Below are 27,682 nucleotides of genomic sequence, written 5' to 3' on the forward strand. Positions count from 1 at the left end.
GTACAGGCCGATGCGCCTGCGGGGTCGTCCGTATAGCGACAGCTTCGTCGTTGTTAAAAGACTTAAAGCCGCCTAGTTTTGGTGGCGAGGAAAAGGAGAGAAACAAGGACTCAGTCAATATGTTTCTAGCGAAGTGGTCAGATTTGCACGCGCTGCGACAGCAGCCTAGCCGTATACAGCCCGTAGAGGCTAGCCTCTCTTTAACCGGCAAAGCGTACAAGTGGTGGATGAGTCTGACAACTCGCCCTGCCACTTGGACGAAATTTGAAACAATGTTTCGAAAAGAATTTTTGCCTGTTAATGAGGCAGAGAGAAGCTGGGAGTTATGGGACAAGTGCTCGATGGAGAACAAATCCCTAACTCAATACATCTCAAACTACAGGGAGATAGTACTCAAGTTAAAAGGAATCGATGCATTCCAAACATTGCGGGGCTTTAAGAGAGGCCTCAAAGATGATTACCTTGAGTACGTAGAACCCCTACAGCCTAAAGACTTAGCAGAGGCAATTCAATATGCACAGATATTCAATGACATCAAGCGCCGTAGTGCGCGTGGTGGTTCTAGCAGGGCCGAGGGTAGTGAAAAGAGGAGGTCAGGCCTCAAAAGAGAAGGGTTCCGCAATGACAAACAAGGGGATAGGACGGACCAGGAAGGACAGGGTGGTCATTGGTCTAAAAAACCGTGACCATCCAGAAAAAAAAGAGACACCGAAAACCAAAAGAAAGAGCAATATATTAAAGCGCGAAAGGAAAATCGCTGCTTTAATTGCAATGAAGTAGGACACACGAAGGCTGAGTGTCCAAAGCCTAAAGCCAGCACGAGTGGCAACGAGCCCAAAAAAGATGGTAAATCTTCTAGGCAGTTGCATACAGTGCAGAGACTCCCTCTCAGTTCCGCAGAGTTCAGAGAGGTGACAGTGTGTCATTGTGATGAGCATCACGTTTGTTCAGTGACACCAGCGATGTGGCAGCCTACTGTAGGTCCGCATGACATGGTGCGCATGTATGGCACCATAGGTGGCCGTAGAGTCACAGTTTTTATTGATGATGGAGCTAGTCACAACTTCTTGAACTACTCGTTAGTCAAGAAATTGGGATTGACTAAGACCCGGAGTGATCATGAATATACTGTTGGCCTAGCCAACGGATATGACAAAACGGTATGGAATACCGTAGTATTGGGGGTCCCATTATCTATGCAGGACTACAAGGCTCCGCTTGACTTTCAGGTCATGCACTTAGCCAGAGCAGACGTATATCTAGGCAGGGAGTGGCTGTATGGCTTGGGCCCTAGTCTAGCTCGGAATTACTTACATAACACGCTATGTTTTGAGCATGGAGGTAGAGTCATCACCCTGCAGGGCGACCGTACTGTCCCTGCCACACTACTTATTTCCTCCATGGAGTTGTGTACAGCGGTCCGCAGAGACCAGATAGCAGAGGTATATGCTTGTTACCCTCTTTTGAATTCTGTTTCCGTAGATGAAACGATAAATGATGTTTGCGTAGACAAACAAGAAAAACAAAATAACCTTGGATGAGACCCACTGTTTGAAAACCCTGTTTGGCATGCATGTGATTCAAACAAGAAAAAATCCAAGGTGAATGAGACATTAAAGAAAAAGTACGTAGATACTTTAACGAATTTATTAGAGGAATTTCAGGATGTTTTTCCTGATGATTTACCAGATGGTTTACCACCATCTAGGGAAGTAGACCATGGCATCGACGTTATGCCAGGATCAAAACCTATAAGCAAACCTGCTTATAGATTAAGCCACTCCGAGGCACAGGAGGTGGAAAAACAATTAACGAAATATTTGAACAAAGGCTTTATTCGGCCTAGTTCAAGTCCGTGGGGATCGCCTATTCTTCTGGTAAAGAAGAAAGACGAATCTATGCGGATGTGCATAGACTATAGGGCTCTTAATCAGATAACGATTAAGAACAAGTATCCGATGCCACGCATGGATGAGTTGTTTGATCAACTCTATGGATCGAGATACTTCACAAAAATAGACCTGAGATCTGTGTATCATCAGGTTAGAATTAAACAAGAAGATGTTGCGAAGACAGCATTTAGGACCCGTTTCGGGCATTTTGAGTTTTTGGTTATGCCATTTGGGCTAACCAATGCTCCAGCGACGTTTATGACGCTGATGGACAGTATTTTACGTCCATATCTGGGAAAATTCGTAGTAGTTTTCCTAGATGATATTCTTGTGTACAGTAAGACACAGAAAGAACACATAGAGCATTTGCGTCTAGTGTTCAAGTTGTTGCGAGAGCACAAATTATTTGCAAAGAAAAGCAAATGTGAATTTTTTGAAACAGAAATTCATTACCTTGGCCATATTATATCCGCCGATGGTACGCGGATGGAGCCAGAAAAAGTAGAGGCTATTCTTAAATGGCCAGCGCCGAAGAATCTCGAGGAACTGCAGATTTTTCTTGGCATGTCGGGGTTCTACCGACAGTATGTGAAGGACTACGCGAAGATCGCAGTCCCGTTGACGGACCAGTTATGGTCAAAAACAAAGAACATTAGTTGGGGGGACGCCCAACAGAAAAGCTTTGATAAGCTCAAGGTGACCGTAGCAGCTGCACCTGTTTTGACAATTGTCGATCCAAATGAGCCGTTTGTTTTGGAAATAGACGCTAGTAATGAGGCCATTGGGGCCGTACTTATGCAAAGGAGACGCCCAATTGCATTTGAAAGTAAAAAGTTAGATCGTGCACAACGTAACTACTCGGCTTACGAGCGAGAGTTACTAGCGATAGTTCATGCACTGAAAAAGTGGAGACACTATTTATATGGTGCCACTTTTGAGGTCCGGACGGACCATGAAAGTCTGAAATGGCTTTCAAGTCAAAATGAACTGAAGGGTAGAAAAGCTCGGTGGGCGGAGATTCTACAAGAGTTTGACCTTCAGATACGTTACCAGAAAGGTAAGTATAACGTGGTGGTGGCAGATGCACTTAGTCGCATGCCACAGATTAATGAACTTAGTTTCACAGTCTTCAAGAATGATTTCTTGGAGTCCCTACGTGGTTTATGTGAGCATGATCCATCTTTTACAGAGGTCTGGCGCACTGTACGCGTACGCATTTCTTCACAGACGCGACCACCTCCCTCGTTGGCACGTATTGCTAGTCCGGAGAGACTGGCCGAAGGTGCAACGGGAAGGGAAGCGAGAGTTAGTCCGGAGAGACTAGCCGTGTCTTCTGGGTATAGTTTGGAACCGGAGAGTTCTGACGTAGGCCCTTCATCACCTTTGACTGCCACGGCTTCAAAGGGGAGTGATAAACTTCGTCGGGGGGAGAAATATGCTAATTACTCCATTGACGACGGGTACTTACTCTACAAGGGTAGAATATGTGTACCAACTATTGGTGACTTTCGGGCCCAAATTCTTAAAGAAAGTCATGATAGTCCAAGTGCGGGTCATCCCGGGATTCAGAAGACCTATGCACTAGTAAAAAGACAGTTTTATTGGCCTAGTTTGTTTAAGGACGTCCAGACTTATGTGCTGAAATGCAATAAGTGCCAGGTCAATAAACATGAACGTCTTAAGGTTGGAGGACTACTCCATCCGCTGGAGATTCCTCAAGGGAAATGGGAAAGCATTTCCATGGATTTCATTACCGGTTTACCCAAGACGAGTCGAGGGAATGACTCGGTGTGGGTGGTAGTGGACAGGTTAACTAAAATGGCAAAGTTTATTGCCACGAAGAAAACTGTTAAAACGCCAGAGTTGGCAAAACTCTTTATTGAACATCTCTACAAGCTATATGGCCTGCCCGCAGATATAGTGTCGGATAGAGATAGAAAGTTCAACAGTCATTTTTGGAGGGAAGTCTTCAAAAAGTTGGATACTACTCTGAGTATGAGTACGGCAGATCATCTGGAGTCTGATGGTCAAACTGAAAGAGTTAACCAAATTCTAGAGGATATGTTGCGTTCTTATGTTAGTAAGAAGCAATCTAATTGGGAAGAGTACTTACCCTTACTGGAGTTTGCCTATAATAGCTCCAAACACTCAGCAACTGGATTTACACCATTCATGTTAATGTATGGATTCCAGCCGAGATCTCCAATGGCTGTAGGCCTAGAAAAGGAGAAGATTCAATCTATCAAGGATTTCCTTGAAGATATGAATGATATGCTCAGAGCCGCACGTGAGAGCATTCGTAGCGCTCAGGATCGCGCTAAAACTTATGCGGATAAAGGACGAAGAAAGGTGACCTTTGCAGAAGGTGACTTTGTATTCCTCAAGGTTCCTGCGCAGTCAGAAACCATGAAAACGGGAAAGTGTGATAAACTTTCTCCGAGATATTGTGGTCCTTTTAAAATCCTTAAGAAGATTGGGGACGTAGCATATAAACTTGAGTTACCGGAGAGTTCTCAAGTCCATCCTGTCTTCCATGTCAGTAAACTGAAGAAATCAGTTCACGGGTTAGAGAACACAGTTTCTCCAGAGATTTTGGTGGACTTGATAGAACCACCAAAGATACCACATGAACCTGAAAAGATTCTACAGTATCGTGATAGACAGACCCGACATAAAGTGTACCAGGAGGTACTTGTTAAATGGACAGATAGGGATGAGGAGGTAGCTACCTGGGAACGCCGTAGTGCAATTTCCAAAAGGTTTCCCCAGTTTGTTTTCGAGGACGAAAACTCTTCTTAAGGGGGGGGTAATGTCACGTAGGCTGTAATGCCTTGACCGACGGCAGACCGGATGGCCATATCCGGGGTTCAGTGGGAGAGGACGCCCATGCGGAGTCATGGGCGGCCAGGCTAGTGTGGACGGCAGGCCACACACTATATAGCCTGGGGGATGAGGGGCAATCCTCATTCTTCCTCTATGGCTGGGTGGTGAGCCAGAGGCCGTCCCCTCTCGTGGTAACGCCCGTAGCGGCGTTACGGATATCTAACAAAAGAGCTACCGCCATATTTTCAGAATGCAGACAGAATAAGACCTATACTTACCAGGAAACCTTTTCCTCCGGAACACCCATGCTCACAATTCTTGTTCTCACAAACATCGGAGGGAAGGAGGATGCTTCCACCTAGAATGCAACCACCTACAAGTGTTAATGTGTGGAAGTGGGGCACCAGAGACCCGGGAGCGAAAAAGGTACAAAGCTCACCTTCAGATGATCCAACAGAATATGAAGAAAAGGTACAAAGCTCACCTTCAGATGATCCAACAGAATATGAAGAAGCTGTTCAGGTCGAGTGGAGACCCATACCAATGGTGGAAAAGAAAATTCTAGGGTAGACCCCACTCAGACGGGTGGTAAAAGTTTTTGATCAAAAGACACCACAGACTGACAACAGGGGTCTGGGTTACTCAGAAGAGCAGGCACAAAAATTAAAAAGGATACAGAAGCACGCCACCTACTCCGATGATGTATACATTCTGGACCATACACCCCCAGAAATGTTCATAAGATTCAAAGAAAAATTTGTCAAGGAAACTGGTTTCGAAGCAGAAGCTCAAGCACTAGGCATGCTAGGTGTTGCGCCCGGCACCTCAGTGGCGGCAGAAGGCATAGGGAACCCACTCCACAAGTCATGAGCACCACTTGAGTATCGCACGTGTGGAGGTGGCAAACTGTAACCACCAGAGAGCCGTTTTGCCAAGAACAAGAAGACTCAGCGTAAAAGGGCAACTGATCACTACAGATAGGTACAAGGGAGATATGGTGATAGACAGAGAGAGATAGACATTCAAATAGAAGGAATGTATGAAGGGTGTAGTCATTGTATGCTTTCAACTGATAGTTGACATTCTGTGTCGTCATGAAGCTTGTTATACTGATAGTACAACTCCTTGCATGAAGCTTGTTATACTGATAGTACAACTCCTTGCATGATGAACATGGACAAAGAGGACACTTAGGTTTGTCATGCCCTCTCTCCCCACAATAGGAGTGTTTCTTTTTCTTCTTCTTTTCCCCCATCAATTCAAAATGCATTCAATGACAAGAATGTAGGCTCCCACATACAACATCCCACATTGATGCAAGACCGAGCACGCTGATGATAAGGAGAGCTCGGTGCAGCAGCGAGATCCAAGTCGTAAGCTATGCATGGCTGCCTAGACCCTCATCATTACGTGCATAGAGAATTGAATGAAAAGCATCAAGCAAAAGCATTAAGATTTATGTGATATAGTTAAATGGACAATGCACTAACCGAGAAAGGAGAGACAAATTGTGCTACTTCCTTAGCCTCTGGGGTGCTCGAACTCTTATTTCTTCATCCACACATCGGGATGTCAGTCGGGATTGACAAATGTTGAATAGAGTCCAAACTCAGATGATGTCAGAACTCTGGAATCCAAATTGTAGGTGGCTTGCTTCCAAATAATATCATTAGATCCGATAGGAGTAGACACAGATTAGATCTTTGACTTGGATACAACACCCAGCAATGATCTTATAATGCTGGATGTCTGTCCCACTGTAGGGCCACCCACCGATGATGTCAGTAGATGCTGGATGACATAAGCTCGCCACCTTTCAGACTGGAGTTGTTGCTTACCTCTGAAATCTGAATGATGTAAGAAACTACACCGGATCACCTTGGCTCCCGAACAACGTAGCTCCCCTCCTGCTTGGCATGGATGCTGACTTGGATGATGTAAGCTACGCTGACCACCATTAGTGGATGATAATAGAGAGTAGCATGCATGGCAATGTCATCAACCCCGGCCTCCCAACATGGCAATAATATATATATATATATATTATATATTATAATATATATATATACACGTATATTATATATATATTATATATATGTATGTATATATATATATATACGTATATTATATATATATATATGTATATATATATATATATTATATATATACATATACGTATATTATATATATATATATATATATACTATATACTATATACGTATATATATATATATATTATATTATAATATACATATATATATATATATATATATATATGTATATATACGTATATATATATATATATATATATATATATATATATATATATATATGTATATACATATATATATTATATATATGTATATACATATATATATTATATATATGTATATATATATATATATTATATATATATATATACGTATATATATATATATATATACGTATATATACATATATATAATATATATATGTATATACATATATATATATATATATACATATATATAATATATATATGTATATACATATATATATATATATATATACATATATATATATATACATGTATATAATATACATACATGTATATATACGTATATATATATATGTATATATACATATATATATATATATATATATATATATACATGTATATAATATACATACATACATACATATATATATATATATATGTATGTATGTATGTATATACATATGTATATAATATTATATACATATATATATATATACATATATATATAATATATATATATATATATATGTATATATATATTATATATATACATTAAAAAAATGTGTAGATTAAAAAAATGTACTAAGATATGTATATAATATATGTATATACATATATATAATATATGTATATACATATAATATATATATATATATATATTATATGTATGTATATACATATATATATTATATACGTATATAGATATGTATATACAAGATGTTAAAGAAGAAACCTAGTCATTTGTAGTGAATTTATCTTTTATCTCTTATGAGATCTTAAGAGCTTCTACCATACACTATGTGGTCATGCAAGAAAAATCATGTGTCCACTTTTACTTTGCTTATGAGCATAAAGCAACTATTGTGTCCACTTTTATTTTGAACTATTATAATTATTTGTGGGCCTATCTTGGCATCTCCTATGTCAATGCCAAAGATTCCTAGTTTTAAGAGTGGGTTGGTGATTGGAGAGCATGAATGGATATAGAACATGGAGTGAATCAAAGCCTTAGCTAGACCCCTAGAAAGTGCCAAAGCCATAGAGAAATATTCACAAGTTCTATCCATATTTGGCAACCATGCCCTAAGTCTTGATTTAAATCAGATAAGAAGAGATCCTGAGGAATCATAAGAACAAAGCTTTTAGAAAAAACAATGGAGTGTTTCCAATAGATTAGAAATCACGAAATACTATGATAGCAAGACGTTAAAGAAGAAACCTAGTCATTTCTATTGACCTTATCTTTTATCATCTCAAGATTCTATAAGTGAAAGGACCAAGATAAGTTCTATGACCTCTTCTCAACCCTTATGTGATCTTATGTGCTCGTAGGAAGTCTTATGGGTCTTATGATCTCATTCAATCTCTAACAAGATTTTAAGAAATTATATTAGCTCTTACATAAATTATGAGATCTTACATTAATTATGAGATCTTAAGAAAGATTGTGAGTTCACGTATGGTCTTATGAGATCTTAAGAGCTTCTACCATACACTATGTGGTCATAAAAGCTAATCTTAGACATTAAAGGATGATCACATTGATCTAGGAAATTTCATGACCTCATATATGGTCTTATGAGATCTTAAGAGCTTCTACCATACACTATGTGGTCATAAAATCTGAGCTTAGACATTATAAGGTGATCACATTAATCTAAATTGTAAGCAAAATCATGTTAAAGATTACCACCTCAATATGGAAAGGAAGAAGTAAAGTGGCAAATGTATATTAAGTTTAAAGAACTCTTATGAGCATAAAGCAACTCTTGTGTTCACTTTTACTTCTCAAACGATTCCTAGTCATGCAAAAAAAACATGTTTATGGCTACCGCCTTAAAATGAAAAGGAAGAAGCACAGTGGCAAATGTGTATTAAGTTTAAAGAACTCTTATGAGCATAAAGCAACTCTTGTGTCCACTTTTACTTCTCTTATGAGCATAAAGCAACTATTGTGTCCACTTTTATTTTGAACTATTATAATTATTTGTGGGTCAAGCACTCATGGCATGATATCTTTACTTTAAGACTCAAGTCTTTAAATATAATTCCGTTTCCTAGCAAGTTCCTTGCTTCTCTAGCTTGTCACTAGCATCTAAGTGACACGGAGTCATTGACAATTGGGGGCCAAAAAATATCACTATTAGAGCTATAGCTGCACTGGTTTTGGTGGATTAATTTATTATGGCTATAGTTATGCTAGTGTAGCGCTAGTGTCTATCTCTTGCTCTCCTATCTTGGCATCTCCTATGTCAGTGCCAAAGATTCCTAGTTTTGAGAGTGGGTTGGTGATTGGTTTAGATGACACAAGAAACATTGTATCTCCACAAAGTAGCAATCTAATGAGTGGGACACTAGCATCACTCCCTCAATGTTACTCTCACAGCTAGTATACCTAAGACTAGGAGAAAATTTGTTGTCTGGGTACATTCCTAGGGAACTTAGCTTTGATCATCTTAAAATATTATAAGCACTAGGACCAGGATAAGTTCGATGAGCCCTTCTCAACCCTTATGTGATCCTATGAGCTCATAGAGGAAGTCTTATGGATCTTATGATCTCATTAGATCTCTAACAACATTTTATGAAATTATATATTAAGATCTTACATAAATTATGAGATCTTAAGAAAGATCGTGAACTCATGGATATGGTATTCTGAGATCTTAAGAGGTTCTACAGCTATCCTTTGAAAGCTATGTACGTAGCTTCTATCAAAACACTCACTCTTTCTCATCATTCCCATGCAAAATGTTCTTTCCCATTGTTTCGCAATATCAACACAAATCTTTTGTCCTATTTGTATATATTTTAACTTAGTGCAAGCTTAATATGGTTTTCCAAATTTTTTTTTGATTAATCAATTTGAAGTGGTGAGAGGTAACCTTAGAGCTCCTTAGAGATGAAATCTTGATGTGTGGATGACTGGAGGTTGAAAGCTCTAGAGGTTTTCGTATTCTGGAGAGTTCGAAGAGAATCTTTAAATACATTGTGTGTAGTATTTTCTTGTTGGGCAATGACCTAGTGAAAGAGAGATAAAGGCTATTGTTTACGTTTTTTTTTTAAATTACATTCTAAGAGACGTTTGACACAAAGTGAGAAAAAGAGATGGATATGAACACACTAAGAGGGGGAGAGAGGGAGATGTTTTCGCTAAGGTGTAAAACCTTACTATAATCATTAATTACTGCTGCGACACATTCAAGAGAGATAATGATCTAAGGTTTTGGATTATGTATGAGAGGGAGAGAGACAGAGAAAGAATATCTGTCTGTTTGATGAGGAGAGAGAAAACCTTAGTTTCTAAGGTAGGTGGCCGTTTAGCTTGAATATGGGCATGCTAATATTGGTAAAATAATTCTGTTACTTTTTTATATAAGATGAGAGGACATACCTACATTTTAACATATGTTACATTGAGTTTTTTTTTTGTGTGTGTACTCTCTGTGTGTGTGTGTGTGTGTGTGTGTGTGTGTGTGTGTGTGTGTGTGTGTGTGTGTGAGTGAGAGAGAGAGAGAGAGAGAGAGAGAGAGAAAAGAATTTAAGTATTTCAATTTGTAATAATATTGATTCTTAAATAATTAAGTATAAAAGTTTTAAAGTAACCAATTTTTTAAAAAATAACTAATTTTTTTAAATAGCCATTTACTCATTTGTGGGTCAATTCTCCACATATGCAATTCATTCTCTATATAGGAAATTGTATTTTCTACATAATAGCCTATTTTCTTATTCATTCTCTATATAGGAAATTGAATTACCTAGATATTAGCCCATATTGTGTATATAGTAATGAATTATCTAGATATTGGCTCATACTCTCTATATAGGAAATTTAATTACCTAGGTACTGGCCCATGTTTCCTATATATGAAATTGAATTACCTAGATATTGGCCCATATTTCCCACATGTAGAGGATTGAGTAAATGGCAAATATGATTGTCTAGACATATATAGGAAATTTCCATCAACATAACCAGGAAATCTCTCAAAATTTCCTATATATGGTAAAGTTCACTATATAGGGATTGAACAAAAGTGCCTTGTGTAATAGATCTGGCCTTTGTCAAACTTGGCTTCATGCACACGCACAGACTTTTGAACTGCGGTCTGCTCCGAGTATCTGCCCGCCTCTAAAACGGCTGCTTCCAGATCGTCACTTCAGCCTACTCCAGGATCTTCTCTCCATAGGCAGGCTGTTGTGCTGGCACAAAGTCGCTTACACAAGGTTGGCATGACGCTTCTCATCACGAGCAAGAGGAGGAGCTCCATCGCCTAACACACAGAGGGTTGGCCGACCTTTCGCATCTTGGTTCGGCCGCCTTCTCGCACACCATAACGGGCTGGGCTCGTTTGTCGGCTGCTAACTAAGGAAGGCGTGGGCTCTCATTAGATATCGGGGTGCCCTGCAACAACGGGGCACCCCATTTGACGAGCACATCACCAGTCGCGCATAGTTGCATTCGTGACGTGGCTTTTTTTTTAATAAACATGTGTTTAAACATTATTGTTTTCACATTATATTTATACTTGCATTATTTGACCTACAGAGAACGTCGGCCATCTCAAAATGTTGCTCTGGAAGATTTGTTCACGCATAGCAGGATCGCCAAAGTGTTCATGGCATTAACGAACAGAGAAACAAAAGATTGACTGCCATTGCAAACTTCATTCATTCATTGCTTATTTCATTAGAGAATATGCACATCGAATACAAGATGAAGGAGGTTATAACTCCTCTATGCACATAATAGGATATGAAGGGGCATGAGTGAAGAGATGTGCCTTAGACTAAAGTTAAATGACCACTTCATGCTTAGCAGGATCGCCAAAGTGTTCATGGCATTAACGAATAGAGAACAAAAGATTGACTGCCATTGCAAACTTCATTCATTCATTTCTTGTTTCATTAGAGAATATGCACATCGAATACAAGATGAAGGAGGTTGTAACTCCTCTATGCACATAATAGGATATGAAGGGGTGTGAGTGAAGAGATGTTCCTTAGACTAAAGTTAAATGACCATTTTGTTATAATGTCCATGTGCATGTCCTAATGGATAATGTGTGCATGTGACCACTAACACACCTAGGCAGTCGCTTGATCATCAAACTTGGGTAATGTGAGGACATGGTCACTTCACCATTAGAAAGGGGCTATGTTAACAACTTCATAGGTTAACATGGTTTCACCGGCTCGACCAACTATTAGGTGGCACTTTGCCATCTTATCCGTGTAAACGGACACTTATCCTTTGTAAGACAGCACTGCTGGAACATGTAAAGCGGTCTTACCCTATGCCTGTAGACATTATAATGCCTTTTATGATGTTAGGTTCCACTTGATAAATACTCCATGGGAAATTCCTAGAACTTTGCCATCTTATCCGTGTAAACGGACACTTATCCTTTGTAAGACAGCACTGCTGGAACATGTAAAGTGGTTTTACCCTATGCCTGTAGACATTATAATGCCTTTCACGATGTTAAGTCCCACTTGATAAATACTCCATGGGAAATTCCTAGAACTTTGCCATCTTATCCGTGTAACGGACAGTTATCCTTTGTAAGACGACACTGATGAACATGTAAAGCGGCCTTACCCTATGCTTGTAGACATTATGAATAGATTTAATGCATTTCATGATGTTAGGTCCCACTTGATAAATAATCCATGGGAAATTCCTAGAACGTTGGGTTTTACCTTCCTTTTGTCCCATTTTATTCATCTAATGTATCCCTTTTTTTGTAGCATCTCGTGCTCTCATCTCTTTTCCTCGTGCCAGTTTCTTCTTATCTAAACATTACAACATCTAATAATATTTTCATATTAGGTCCCACTGGATAAATACTCCATGGGAAATTCCTATAAATGGATTTTGTCTTCCTTTTGTCTCATTGTATCCATCTAATGTAGCCCTTTACAGCATTAGCATCTAGTACTGGTCCTACCTCTTTTCCTTGTGCAAATTTATTCTTTACAACATCCAACAATCTTTTCATATAACTTTGGTGTGATGTTGTAGTACTCCTCACACTCTTTCTAGGATCTTTGAACTCCATCACTTGAATTTGCATTGATAAATGGCAACGCATCTTGCAAGACCTTGTCTACTTTCATATTCTTAGTTCTATTTGCTATGTCTAGGTTGTTAATGTCTTTCTATCTTCTTCGCTAGTAAAGTCTTTCCATGAAGGATCTCCCTATGGGTCATTTAATTCTAATTTGCTTCTCATCTAACCCTTGTGAGCATTGGAACATTATAGTAGTTGGTTGCCTCCCACCCTTACCACTTGAACATTATAGTAGTTGGTTGCCTCCCACCCTTCAAGTACCACTTGAACTTGTTTATGTTGAGAGGTTTCCACTGATGTAGGCCTCTATTATGATGATCTAGTTTTTGAACACTTCATCAAAAGAAGTGATAACGTTTTTGAACACATCATCAGAAGATTTGATTTAGTTTTTTAACACGTCATTAAGAAGAAGTGATCATGTTTGAGTCCTTTGTAACAAAAGACTCACCAAAAGCCACCTTTTTTGTCTCCAAAAATCTATTTTACAAAAAAATCATGCATCGATCATAAATATTGGCTCTTACAAAAGATGCATCCATCATAAATATTGGTTCTTTACAAATGATGCATCTATCATAAATATTGGTTCTTTACAAATGATGCATCTATCATAAATATTGGTTCTTTACAAATGATGCATCTATCATAAATATTGGTTGTTTACAAATGATGCATCCATCATAAATATTGGTTGTTTACAAATGATGCATCCATCATAAATATTGATTGCTCACAAATAATGTATGTTATTTTCTTGTCCAATTCTCTAGGCATTGATGGGGTGAGTCTAAATTTCCCATAATGCCTAGAGATTTAGAATTGCGTCTAATCTCCCCCTTGCATTGAGATGTGGACTCAAAATCTCCCTTAATTCCTAGAGATTCCACCTTTGAGTCTTGCCTAGAGATTTAGACTCAAAACTAAATCTCTAAGCATTGATGGAGATTTTTACTTAAAGGATGAATCTTAGACATTTGGACCCCAAATCTCCCTTAATGTCTAGAGAGTCCACCTTCAAGTATAAACTCACTCAATGCCTATAGATTTGGAAGTCCAAATCTCTAGAAATTAATGGAGATTTGACTTGAAGGACAAATTTCCCTTAACGCCTATAATTTTGGACTGAAGTCCAAATATCCCCTCCATGGGATCGATGAAGAATATCATGTACATGAGATTTGGAATTAAAACTAAATCCATAGGCATTAATGGGAGATTTAGATTTGAGAAGCCTCCCTCATTGTGTACAAAGCTGTACTTGAGTTTTATAGAAATTTGGACTTGACTCCAAATCCCCTTAATTCAAATCTCTAGTTACTCTACAGAAGATTTCCACTCAAGTACAAATCTCTAGGCATTGAGAAAGGGTTGGCCAAATCTATCTCAGTCCTTCAAGAGTTGGACTCAATCATAATCTCTAGGCATTATAGGAGATTTACACTCAAGTACAAATCTCTAGGCATTGAGAAAGGGTTGGACTTGAATCCAAATCTATCTCTTTCCTTCAAGATTTGGACTCAAGTCTCAAAATCTCTAGGCATTGTGAGATCTTTTGACTCAAGTTCAAATCTTTAGGCATTGTGAGGGAGAGTGGATTTCAGTCTAAATCTCCCTCAATGCCTAGAGAGTTGGACTTGAGTCCAAATCTTAGTCCCATCAAAGGAGATTCAACCACAACCCCCAATCTTTGTATTGATTATTGACATAGATAAGAAAAAGTAGTGGACTTACATCCCATTATTCTCATGTTGTGGACTTCCCTTTATCAAGCCTTGTTGTGCTCTTGGTGGGTTGATCAAAAGCTATCCATTGATCCCTAATCTGTTTTAGAACATTTGTGTACAATGTTTGTCTCATAAATTTTTTTGATTCGAAGTTTTCTATCTATGATATTTCCACACATTCCTTAGGGGGACAATTTGCCATAATCCTGGTAGTCCTAGTCATGTTAAATTTTTCTTTGCTCCACACGACTGGATCTAGGTTATTGATGAACACCTTTCCAGCATAAAGAGAGTGTTGGTCGAAACATTTTCAATACTAATATGTGTCCATCTTATCCTTATCTATAGTCTCCAAGGGTATGATTTTATAATAAAATTTATGAAATGACATTAGTTGTGCGCAAGAAGATGGTGACTCAGAGTTGATGTCGAAATCCAAAGTTGGCTTCTTAACATGTTCTATGGTTCATTTTCTATACATATATTGATTGTGCAAGTTCTTGGAAGCAACTAGTTATAGGGATCTCAAATTGTGCTCCTAATCCATAAAAAATAAAAAATTCCAAACGCCAACAAGCTTGATCGCCCACGACACACACCTCTTAGAAGATAGTTTCTTCATCGCCTGTTTGAAGTTAATAGACAATACAATATTAGAACAAGAATCAACACCGATGTGTTTGTCTTGGATCCTTCTTCAACACCAACTTCTTTAGCACCAAAAGGTGTCCAACAAGGGAGCTAGCAAACCCCACACCTAAAAGCAAAAGGGGGCACATTCAAAGACCCCCATTCAATGCGTGGTGGAGGAGCACCAGGATGGGGGGCCAAGCATAGGTATAAAATTTTCTTGTGCTAGACCTTTACATCAACGGGGTGCCACATCCATCTTGACCTGGATCCCATAGAAAAGGGATAAAGGGAGAAATGTCAATAAAAGTGGTAAAGAGAGTTAAAAAAAGCAGGAGACTCACGAGAATTAAGAAAATCAAGAAAATCAGTAAAAAGAAGAAAGAGTTATGGAGGAGTACAAAGAGTTATGGAGGAGCTATGTGGGTGCACCTTCCATATACAAAGATACAACCTGCCCAAAAAGGAAAAGCCATCACTTAAAACCTTAATACAAGCATGTATTGCTCCGGAACAACCGTAAGGATATTGTTCCTGAAGTTCGAACATGAGTATCCAATAGGCAATCGGGGACATGCAAGCTGCAGCCTTGTGCAAGCTTCATGTGACGTAAAGTAACTTTTTTTTTTTGTCCCCAAAGATAAAAGGGTGTTGAAACGAACGGTTAGGGACTCTCAGGGTACGGCCAAGATGCATCACATGTGCGCACTGGGCAGACTGTGGTACGCTACACAGTGCACACTACTGTACACGCGCAAGGCGGTCGAAGCTACTATTATTTGCTTTAAAAAAACTCAAAATTTTTCGTGCCATCTGGTTCCGGCTCCATAGGGCAATATGGGCCCTCGATTCTCTGCAATCGGACGGTCAGTCAGGAGAGCACGTGTGGCAGCTGCCAGTTCACGGATCGGACCACGGACATTTTCTCTCTCTATATTCTAGTTAATACAAAATAGTTTCAAAATAGTTTGTTAGGTGCCAGTGGCCACGGTCACACTGTGCATGACTGTCTTCGCTACGGCCCCCCCGCCCGACCACGGATCTGTGGCCTTTGTGTGATCCATAGTGTGAAATGAATGGGTGTCCATTGCCACATTTAGCCACTTTCTTCAATTTGCCCGTTTCCAGATTTCTTCTCAACCAGTTTTAACTTTGGAGAGAATTAAGTTAGAACGAGACAAAAAAAAGCCCACAAATCTTGTGGTCTAGACACATCTGATCTTGAAGTCTCGATTATTGACCTCGGTTACCTTTTGACGGGCACCCTTGTCTGTCAAATTTGACGAGAAGGGATGGGAAACTCCAAGAGTTTCACAATTTACACATATTTTTTGACGGCTTAGAATTATTTTTGTAAGTTGTTTATGTCCAAAATACCCTAAAACGTGCATGACGCCCATAAAAAATCAAGGCTGCTCGCAACTCGTTGCCAATGATGTCAAACTTTATTTTGTGTGAAAATTGGTCCTTACTCAAGGCTAGGATTTATTAATTCAATTTTGGACACGTCAAAATATAAGGTGGATCAAAAAGTTGTCCTCTCATGCCGCCCCTAGTCCCTCACATGCATCCTCTACACATATAAATTTAACAAATATTTGTACGATAGACGCACAAGTTTCCACTTGAGATCTTACTCAATTAGAGACTTGAAAGGAAAAGACTTGAGTTTTTCCAAATTGCAATATGATTTTTTAGTGTCCTCCATAATCCTTTTCAAGTTGAGTTCAACATGTGATGAGTTGAGATAGCTTCCTCAAAACTCAATGGAGAAAGTAAAGGAGGAAAAATCCTCACTCGAGGGTGATGAAATCACGTTGATCTAGCTAGTTAAAACTTAGGTTTATAGTGCTATCTTAAGTCACATCTCCCTTTGCTTTGTTTCTTGTTCTTTCCACTTAGTTTATTGTGAAGTATGTAAGCTTCTTCTTCTTCTTCTTTTTGGGAACATAATTATATTTATATTTATAAACTGCGTGGAGGCATGTATAGAAGTCAACTTTTTACAGTTGTCACTCAAATCCTATTGCAATTCACTATTAAGTAAGTCACAAAATTGATCCCACCTCTCCTCCTCCTAAACAAAAGATGAGTGCTCCCAAGAAATATGGTACCCCAGCTGCAAGCAAGCCACAAGTAAAGACTCAAAAGTGCATCCTTTTGGAGTCTGCTCCTCCATGAATTCTTTCTTGGTCTAGATCTTCACATGAGGTCTCACATCAATAGGGTTCTCTTTCAAGTCCATAAAGGTATGAACCGGTTACTTCTCCTTTAGATACCATCTTTGAGTCTTAGGTCCAAACTTAGGCAACCTTTCCTTTGAGTCTTTCCTTGCATATCCCTGCCACATGGCAAAAAGAGGTTAGGGTGCCCTAGTATGTGCAATCATCTCATAAGCTGGAGACGGGCTCATCCTATCCTAGCCTACAAAGCCTGCACTACCTCTACAAATGAATTGTCATTCATCTTATTTACATACAGCACTGATGCACACATTTATACATCAACTCCACAACATCAAGCCCCTGCCTTGATCCTTTTTGAAATACCGGCCAGTTTCTAGAGTTCCAAATGTCCCAGAGACAACTATATCTAATAAGATTGAAGACTAAATTGATATTCCCCTCTACTTCTGTCAATCTCCCCACCAGCAACCATTCCACCCCAGGTCCCCTTTACCCCAATGCTAGAAGCTACCCATTTATCAATTCTTCTCCATAGCCCTCTAATAGCAGGACATCCCCAAAAAGCATGTATGCCATCTTCAATTGCAGTTCCACATCTTGTATGTGAGCTTCTATGTGTTTACAACATGCAATCACATGAAACTATAAGAGCATAAAGAACCTGCACTTATTGAAGATGCTTATTTTCTAACACAACTTCTCCTTGTTGCTCAAGATGTATGTCTCAAGCAATCTAAGTATATCAAGCATATAAGAAAATTAAACAACAAGGTTTTTTTTGAAAGGTACAAAATGCAAGGTGCTTACTAATCATGTCTTTTAGCACTACATTTTTGTCTAGAAAGGTCTTGTTTTTGGTTTGCCTTACCTTGCTGGCTATAGTGCTCACACGTTTTTTTATTTTGGTCATAAGGAGATTTGACATCCATTAAAGAATTGTAAAGCCTTTAATAAATAATGGGCTAGTTAAATGTTGTTGTCATCAAGAGTTGCACACATGAGTAGTTCCTCTCTCTCTCTCTCTCTCTCTCTCTCTCCCCCCCCCAAATTTGTTCAAAGTTGCAAACCTTTTCTTTAAATGTTTTGTTTAAACATTTCTAAGTCTTTGTGAGAAATCATACAAGTAAGCCTCTTCAATGAATGCTCTTAGCATGCTCGAGGCAAGAGAAAACCTTGGGAATTTCGGGAACATTTGAGTGATAAAGAGGTTCTTTAAAGAGTGGGCCAAGTGCTTAATTAATACTTGTGTATTAATACTTGCGTATTAATTAATACTTGTGTATTAATACCCATCTAGAGGATTTGTGTTGGTTTGTCTAGAGGATTCATGTTGGTTTATCTAGTATGCTTATGGAGTTCCAAATGAGAGACATCCTCTACCTCTTTATTACATAAACTCTTATGAAGTATACCTTTTTCTCAAAATTAGCAAGACATCAATAATTAATAGGTGCAGGTAGGATAAATGTCTAGGGGGAGCATTAGTTTAGGTAGGATAGATGCATTGTTCACGAAAGATGCACAAAGTTCTAAGTAAAGTCACTAGTGGACTTTATGCTCATGGAGTCAAAAGTTGTGTTTTATTCGTAGTACTTATTATAAAATTGTATATCACATGTAACAATTGGTTTGCAAATGTTTATAGCACAAGTTTAAGGGAGTGGCATCCATAGAAGCTTTTAAAACATGTGTAACAAAGCTGTCCAGTTAGTCTTCATTTGTATCACATGGACCAATTGGTTTGCAAAAGTCTATAGCAGAAGTGTAAGGGAGTGGCATTCATAGAAGCTTTCAAAATATGTGTAACAATGTTGTTGGAAATATATCATGGAGTGTGATCATGCATGGTGTGAAATTTATGACTTTTGACCATCAATGTCGGAATGAGTTGTGGTGTGTTCAATTTCTACATGAAGTAGTCGAATTGCTCTATCTCCCTTGAGTACTACACATCTAGCTTAGAAATGAACAAAATGTGGTTTAGAGCCAAGGTTCGGCTCATGGATGTACTATTTTTTTTATAAAATAAAAATGTGTGTGGGGGGGATCTTCACCCCTAAAAAACGACGACTTATGAAGAATTACATGCACTCTAGCATATGATGATATACACAAGGCACCTAAGGGTGTGTTTGAAGCGATTGATGAAGAAGGCTTGAACTTGAGATGGCAAGAAAAGATTCACGAGCATTCCACTTCAGAGATGTCCATAGTTAAACTGTAAAATTATTTTGATATATAAATTTGGATTACAATTTCTTCCAAAAATTATCCACCCATGAGACATCTTTAAAAAGATGACAATTTCATTCAATTTAGTGAATTTATGCAGTGCCTGGCCCTTTCGCCCTAGTAATCAAAAAATCCATCCTTAGGAACATCAACTATTACCTACTGGAGAGCAGAGACTAGAGATGCATTAATAAAAGAAAAAAGAAAAAAGAGAGACTAGAGAAGCATTAATAATAATAATAATAATAAAAAAAAAGAGAGAGCAAGCAAGGGTTTAACTTATAACACCTACGTGGGGCCATAATAATGATGCCACCGCCAGAGAGCAAGGGTTTTGCCTTATATAACACCTACGTGGGGCCATAACATACGGACCGTGATCCCGGAATACGGTATAGTATTCGTATTGCCTCAGTAAGAAAAAAATACATATTTTTGATTTGATATTAAAAAATTGTCATCGTCTTCCTCAGAGCTCCTGTGCACAGCGTGCTTTTGAAGGGAACTGGCTATACCCGGGCTTGGAGCTGAAGCTTCCTCCAGACCAGTGTACGCTCAACGTCCGTCATGGCCCGCTTCCTCACTTTTTGAACAGATCTATGTTGCCACCAGCCACCCTCACCGCACCCAGGCCTGCTTTTTCCTTTGATTCCGAGCTCTCCATAGCCAGGTCTGTGCGTCCCCTCCCATAGACAGGCCTCGTTTTGCTGAGATTTTTGCAACCTTGGCTCTTGCCTTTCTTCATCTTCCAGAAAGAATGCTTCCCTTGCCTGACGGCATGGACGTGAGGGCAGCAATGTACCTTGGTGAGGGTTTTCCCCCTCATTATAAGATGGCTTCTATACCTGAAGATGCATATTGGGAGGCTTCATAGCCCCCCCCCCCCATTTCTCTGATAATTATTTGTGGTAAGGCAAAACTTCTTCTTGTCGAGGCTATGGGACAGAGGCCATTCTCGTTTTCCTCTGGCTGGAAAAAGTACCTCCTGCAAGGTTTCAAGAAGAAGAAGGCGAAGAAATGCAGGCGTATTTTCTGCTCGGCTCTGCACAGATTCTGCAGGAAACCCCCCGCGAGCTGTTCTGGCCGCCTTGCCAAGCTTCTTTTCAAGATCCAGAGTTTTCGAAGAGCAGAGGCATCCAGGGTTTTAGAAAAGCTAAAGAAGCCTTGGGTTTCAGAGAATTCTAGGCTTTCACAGAACCCTAGGTCTCGGGTGTCAGAGAAGCCTGGGGTTTCGAGGAAGCACCAAGAGAAGGTCTTTAACAGAGCTTCCTCATGGTCTCACTATGTGGAGACGTGCAGCGGTGGTGCAGCCCAGGCACTAGATTCTTCAAGGGAGTTCATGACTGACCTCTCCCAGCTCTTCCTAGGGCAGAAATTTGCATCAGGATCTCACAGCAGGATCTATCATGGATTCTACAAGCAGCAGGCGGTGGCAGTGAAGCTCATCATGCTGCCTGAAGAGGACGACGCGCTCTCATCCAGGCTTGATCACCAGTTCTCTCATGAAGTTGCATTGCTGTCCAGGCTTCGCCACCGCAACATTGTGGAAGTAAACTTTCTGTTCTTATGCTCCTTTCATTCCAAATAGTAATCTGCTTGGGGATAAGCTTTTACATGAGGGAGAATTCTTCTCAAGGATCTGGGATTTTGGCCTTCATGTTGTATTTGCAGTTCGTGTCGGCATGCAAGAAGCCACCAGTTTTCTGTGTCATCATGGAATATTTACCAGGAGGTTCGTTGAAGACCTTTCTCCACAAAACTGAGCCATATTCCCTTTCTTTAGAACTGGTGACAAGAATAGCCCTTGATGTGGCCAGAGGAATGGAGTATCTTCATTCACAAGGTGTGATTCACAGGGATTTAAAGTCGGATAATCTTATTATGACCGAGGATCTACACATTAAGGTGGCAGACTTCGGGGTTTCTTGTCTGGAATCCCACAGAGACAGCATGAAAGGGTATGTAGGAACCTATCGGTGGATGGCTCCAGAGATGATTAAAGAGAAGCCTTGCTCTAGGAAAGTGGATGTTTATAGTTTTGGCATCGTACTTTGGGAGCTATTGACTGGCTTAACTCCGTATGAAGAGATGACTGCGGTTCAAGCTGCCTTTGCTGTCTGCCAAAAGGTAATCATTCCCTTGAAAGAAAGAGTCCTCTTGTCCTTTGTGTAGAGTACTACTGCCCCTTAGTGCTGGGCTGGAGTGTGCACGATGTCTCAGGCATATGCCTTGTGTTTTCAAAGGTTGTTTCTACTTTGTGCCTGGGGGGATCACTTTGTTGGTGTTTACTCATGCATTCTGTCAAATTGTCTTGATTTGTGAGCAGAATGCTAGGCCAGCTGTACCATCTCACTGTCCAACAGAAATAGCTAGGCTTATGTGCATGTGCTGGTCCACCAATCCAGCCAAGAGACCAGAATTTGGTCAGATAGTAAAAATCCTTGAGAATTTGGAAACTTAAAGGCAAGTGACAGAGTTCAGAAATGGATCCTTTTTGGCACACCCTATCATTTGGATGCTTATCCCACAAAGTGGGGTTGAAATTAAAGCCATTGTAAAACTGATTCTTTCTTTTTCCACCTCAAATTTGTTTTAGGTTGCCAAGATTTATGACAACTAAGGTATTGGCCCGCCCTTTGCATGAATTCTTTGTAATCATGTCAAGTGAAAAGCCTGGAATGAAGGTTTTCATCTCTTTTGGGTATCCATTGCTCTTAGTCTCTCTGCCACTCCTCCTCTCCTTTTGAAACTTTGAAGGGTTGATTGTGCAGTTGGTTTAAAGCCATTGTTCTGCAGAACAAGTTTGTAGATTCATACTATTGGTAGTGTAAAGAAATATATGGAGGCAGTTCTAGTGTTATGCTTGTGAGTTTAATGGTTATGTTTAGTAGTGGTTTCAAATATTCAGCATTGATGTCAACGTCATCTCAAATCCGGTTTTGTCGGCAGTATACTATTTCAATAGTTCATGCGGTAGTTTAAGTCAATGGGATCTTTTAGCATGGATGTGTTAATTGTAGTGAACTCCAGAAAAGCTCCACTTTAACATCATGAAAGCATCATATTAGCCTCCTGAAATCAATCAAATGATGAAAAGCCAAGATAACAGTTGTGTGTACTAGTGGTACTAAGTGGTGTGTACTAAGTGATGACAATTTCTGTTGACAGCGCAGATATTGTGGACTCAGGTCTCCATCAATGAACTACTTCAGTGTGCTTATGTATGGGGATGCTAGTATATATTGTGCAGGAGTTTGTCCGAAGCTTTTCTCAATGGGCTTTTATTAAGGATTATGTTTGTACTTTATTGGCATGTTTAAAAGAGTTTGGCTTGCTATGCATGAAGTATGCAAAGCCATGTACAGGCCCTAAAAGCTTTGTACAGGGCCTACATCTTGATAAGAAAGGACTCAGTGTAATAGATGTGTGGAATCTCCTTCCAGAAGATATAGGGAAAATTTCAAGGTCAGGGTTTTGTGAAAATACGTGGGAGACATGAAGTAACATTGACCTTGTTAGTGTTATGGAGAGAAGTGCCTTTGTTATGATGCATCCAGTTGATTCTTTTCAGACAGCTTCATGTAGAATAAATATAACCTCCTCATTTGTGTGGTCTCTAGTTGTTTGAGGTAGATATGGTAGTGCTTGTCGAGTTTATTGTGCTGTATCTACGAGTCTTAGTGGGTAGCCACAGGACGGATGTTTAGTAAGCTGTATTGTAATTGTTGTAGCAACATAGCACTTGAAGGCAAACCTCCCTCGTGTTTACTATTGATTCAAGTAGCATTGATGGGATCTAGAATTAGAGGCATCACTTCTTGTTGCTGAGGTTGATAATCTGTAATGAATCCCAAAATTGATTGATACTTTGGTCATCCTTAGGATCCGGCCCAAGAATACACTCAATATTCTGTACAAGTAATAAACTTCTTAATTACATTCATTGAATTTCAATCGATATGTAAAATTTATGAAAAGTCTTCCTGAGCTTGAACATGTCATCACATCACACGTTTTTCATTATTGAAGTCCACCAAGTAGAGTTGGTAAGCAGTTAGCTTGTTAGTAGATTGCATGCAATGTGTGTTATAGGGCAAGCTGCCTCATGAACTCTTTGCTCAGAGTTGCATAATTTTGATTTGTGTTATGACCCATCATAGATCTATGAAAATTCCAATGGTATGCACGATCCACTATCAATCCAATAATCAAACACGTAGTTTTCGCCTTGATGGCCTCCTATAGTATAGGGTACTTAAACACACCATATGATCATCCCTTTAGATGGACATACTTTCAAAATAAACCATGCACACCATGATAAGGAGGAGACGTGATGATTGAAGATTGAGGGATAGAGCATATATGCTTTAATTGACGTTGAAACATAATTTACTCAATTGAAAATATAGCACTACATTATGCAAGTCAATAAACTCAAATGACTTGTTTTAGCCATAAGGTGAAGCTGTAGAAACAGTACTAGAGGGTGTACAATCTCCTTGATTATTGTCTTCTACAAATTGAGCACCTAGATCGGATTCTTTGAACTCCAATTCACAACTCGGAGGAAAGAAGTCATCCATGGAGTTCAATAGCATAAATTCTTCATCCTGGAGGAGTGAGTAAAAGCTATCATCAGGAAGTGGAGGTATGTTCATAAGCGGTGAAGCATATCTTTCCAAGGCTTCTTGTTCAACTTCTCCTTGTTGTGGAAAGGAATCCCTGATATCGTTGATGATTTGAGAGAGAGTGCTTATGTTAGTTCTCTTTTTTCTGTCGTTTCTCTTTCTTCTCAACACATTGAGGAGAGGTTTTGGGCAAGTCTCCTGGTTTCTTCTGCGATGGTTACCATTGAGAGTGAAATAGTAACCTCTTTTGCCATGATGTGTTAAGCTTCTACAGATGTATCGAGGTTGCAATCTCTGCATGGACTTGTCCTTGTTGTTGAAGTAGCGGAATTGAACATGGGTAGAGGCTCCACAAGAAGAGCAAGGCGGCTTGAAGCTTCTGAAGTGGTTTGCAAGCTTCTCTCTCACATCTTTGGAGAGCTCGGAGAAGAGGATGTTGGGCAGCTTGGTTGTGGCAAGAATGTCTTCATAAGCTTCCATGGCGACCCTGCAAAAAGATTTGTACACCCAAGTGTTACTTCATATAAAGTGAAATCCATTCTCTGTCACGCCAAAAACAAGAAATGCACTTATAATCGCACAGACACCCCTCGTGCTACTCCGCCTTGCTTGCCTTCCTTGCTTTTCCCAAGCTGCAACACATAAAATCAACCTCTCTCTTTCTTCTTCTTCTTCTTCGAGTACAAACTTCAAGTTAAGCTTAGCCCCTTAAAATAAGAGCAATCTCGCTTTCTTCCAAATAAAGAGACTCACTACTATTAAGGTTTTAAAAATCTCTTTTATCTACCCAACTTTTGAAGAAAAAGACTTTAATTACATTCTACTATACTATTAAGGTTTTTAAAATCTCTCTTATCTACCCAACTCTTTTAGAAAAAGAATTGAATTACATTCTACTATACTATTAAGATTTTTAACTTCTCTTTTATCTACCCAACCTTTTTTTAGAAAGAGTGTTTGATTACATTATACTATATATACTACTATATACTATACTTGTGCTAGGGCTCGAACACAAATCTTAAACATTCACAAGCTGATGACGTTACCACTCGGGCTAGAGGCTCGCTTTACCCCTCAACTTCAAAAACACCTATAGTCTATAATGACAACAAGGCTTAAAGCCCATATTACTTGATGACATCACTATTTTAGAAAGTACGACACACTACCACTTCCTTCTTTGCATACTTACATGCCCAATTCTCTTATGCCAAATGTATATATCTACAACAACTCTTGAACCATTTGTAAACATTATAGCACTCACTTCAAGCATATTTACATTTCAGTGTAAACATTTTGTCCACTTTGTTCCCTTTTGCAACCAACCTGCACTTATCTTTAAAGTCTTCTACATAACAGCCATTAGGGTTAAGTCACACCTACAAACCTTGCTCAATCCTCTGGCCAATAGTTTAACCAGATTCTTTGTAATGTTCGAAATATGAAGTACATCTGTAAGGTACTTCACCTACATAGACAATGACACATCTCCAACATGGGCAATCGGATGAGCAGTGTCATCTCCTGTTTCAACAAAACGTGGTCTTTCAAGACTCTTCATTTCCTTGAACCACTCACCATGACTTGTCATGTGGTTCAAAACATTTGAATCAACATACCATACATCATCCTTACATGTCGCTACATCATTTTCCGACACATCATTAACTACATGTTGCATAACAAATAACCACTCATTATCCTCATTATTTCTGCTAGAGAACACATAGTTATTTTTCTGCACTTTTCCATTTCGCATGTCATTTTTCTTCTTATAGCAATCTGCCTGCACATGTCCAGGCTTACCACAGTAAAAATAGCCTCATGTATCATTATGCTGCCTTTTCCAATTACCACGACCTTTTTGACTCCCTCTGCCTCTAAACTAGCCTCTTCCACCTGTGTGTTGTTGTTGTGATTTATGGGACTGTTGCTAGCTGCTGCTGCTGACCATAATTCTGATTACCTGTTCGGCTCACCTTGGCCACGTCCACGACCTCTACCTCGTCCTCTACCTGAACTTGTGTAGAGGGCCTACTTCTCTAAACTATTTTTGTTTTGTGAAGATTGTTGATCTTCACCAAAATTCTTCTCTTCAATGATCAGCATTGCCACCAAATCTGTAAAGCTGGGAATGTTTTCCTGAATCTGAATAGACGTCTTGAATGCATTGTATTGTGGCCTGAGACCACGTAGACATACTTCCACCTTATCATCATCATCCAGAAACACCAATAGATGCAAGGGATTCCACAATGCCCTTGATCTTCAAGCCATAATCATTCACAGACATGTTTTTATTCTTCACAGTATGAAGCTCATTCTTCAACTGAACTTTTGTGCCTTAGTGTTAGTTTCATACAGCCTCACCAAGGTGTCCCATGCCTCCTTGGGTGACTTGGCATCTTGTATATGCCCAATCATGGTGTCTTGTATGCTAATAGAAAGCCAATACATGACTTTTCTTTCTCCTTGATTCCAATCCTTGTATTCTTTTACATCTGCAATAGTTGGATTAATCTATGGTATCTCTTGTGCCTCCTCATGTCCTTCAATGTAGTCCTAACAGACTTTTCCCATCAGAACATTTGTCAATCTAAACGTCCAAGCATGGAAGTTATTCTTGTCAAGCTTCTCTGTAACAATCTGGTTAATTCCATCATTTGACAGATTCTTGTTTGTAACAAAAACAACACTCTTGTTTAACTTGCACAAACTACTATATTCTTTGCAGTAGTACTATGCTACACCCAAACTGTCATAACCAGTGACCTCAACTTGCATACATGTACCCAATAGTATCTATAAGGCTTCTTTGCAGTACACACAGTGTCTGCACAGCCAATTGCCCTTCTTGTAGTACCAAATATAGAATTCTATAGAGAATTGAAACTTACCTGTAGTGCTCGCCTGAACGCCTGCGAACTAAAAATGGAGGTCTAGACATGACCGAAATATGTTTTGGGCTCAAAAAATGTGGTCTGAAAGATAGTGTAGTTGCCCTTAAGCTTCTCTCTCGCAAAGAAATCTCCTCAATGAGAGTTCATTTGCTGGTGCCTCTTGAAGAGCTCACGACAAGGGTGTAGCAGCCAACACAAAGGGGGAAGAGTAGATGCAGCTCTTACCCTCGTACCGCTTCGTGTGCTTCTCTTGCTTGTTGCTCAGCTCTTAGCATGAACCAGGCTCTGATACCATGAAAAGATGTAGGGGAGAAGGGAGCT

The 27,682-nt window shown here is 39.3% G+C and overlaps 1 protein-coding gene across 1 annotated transcript; it reads left to right on the forward strand.

Annotated features, from left to right (window-relative positions):
- Nucleotides 1–20,301: 20,301 nt before the first annotated feature.
- LOC147624419 (serine/threonine/tyrosine-protein kinase HT1-like) lies at nucleotides 20,302–22,655 on the forward strand. The gene is made up of 3 exons (XM_086819412.1): nucleotides 20,302–21,373; nucleotides 21,496–21,951; nucleotides 22,151–22,655. The coding sequence occupies exons 1-3, from the start codon at nucleotides 20,762–20,764 to the stop codon at nucleotides 22,283–22,285; spliced, it is 1,203 nt and encodes a 400-aa protein (XP_086675538.1). The 5' UTR covers nucleotides 20,302–20,761; the 3' UTR covers nucleotides 22,286–22,655.
- Nucleotides 22,656–27,682: the final 5,027 nt, after the last annotated feature.

The sequence above is a fragment of the Cibotium barometz genome, chromosome 25, assembly GCF_041138505.1.
Source record: "Cibotium barometz isolate CiBa-2024 chromosome 25, ASM4113850v1, whole genome shotgun sequence".
Taxonomy (NCBI): domain Eukaryota; kingdom Viridiplantae; phylum Streptophyta; class Polypodiopsida; order Cyatheales; family Cibotiaceae; genus Cibotium; species Cibotium barometz.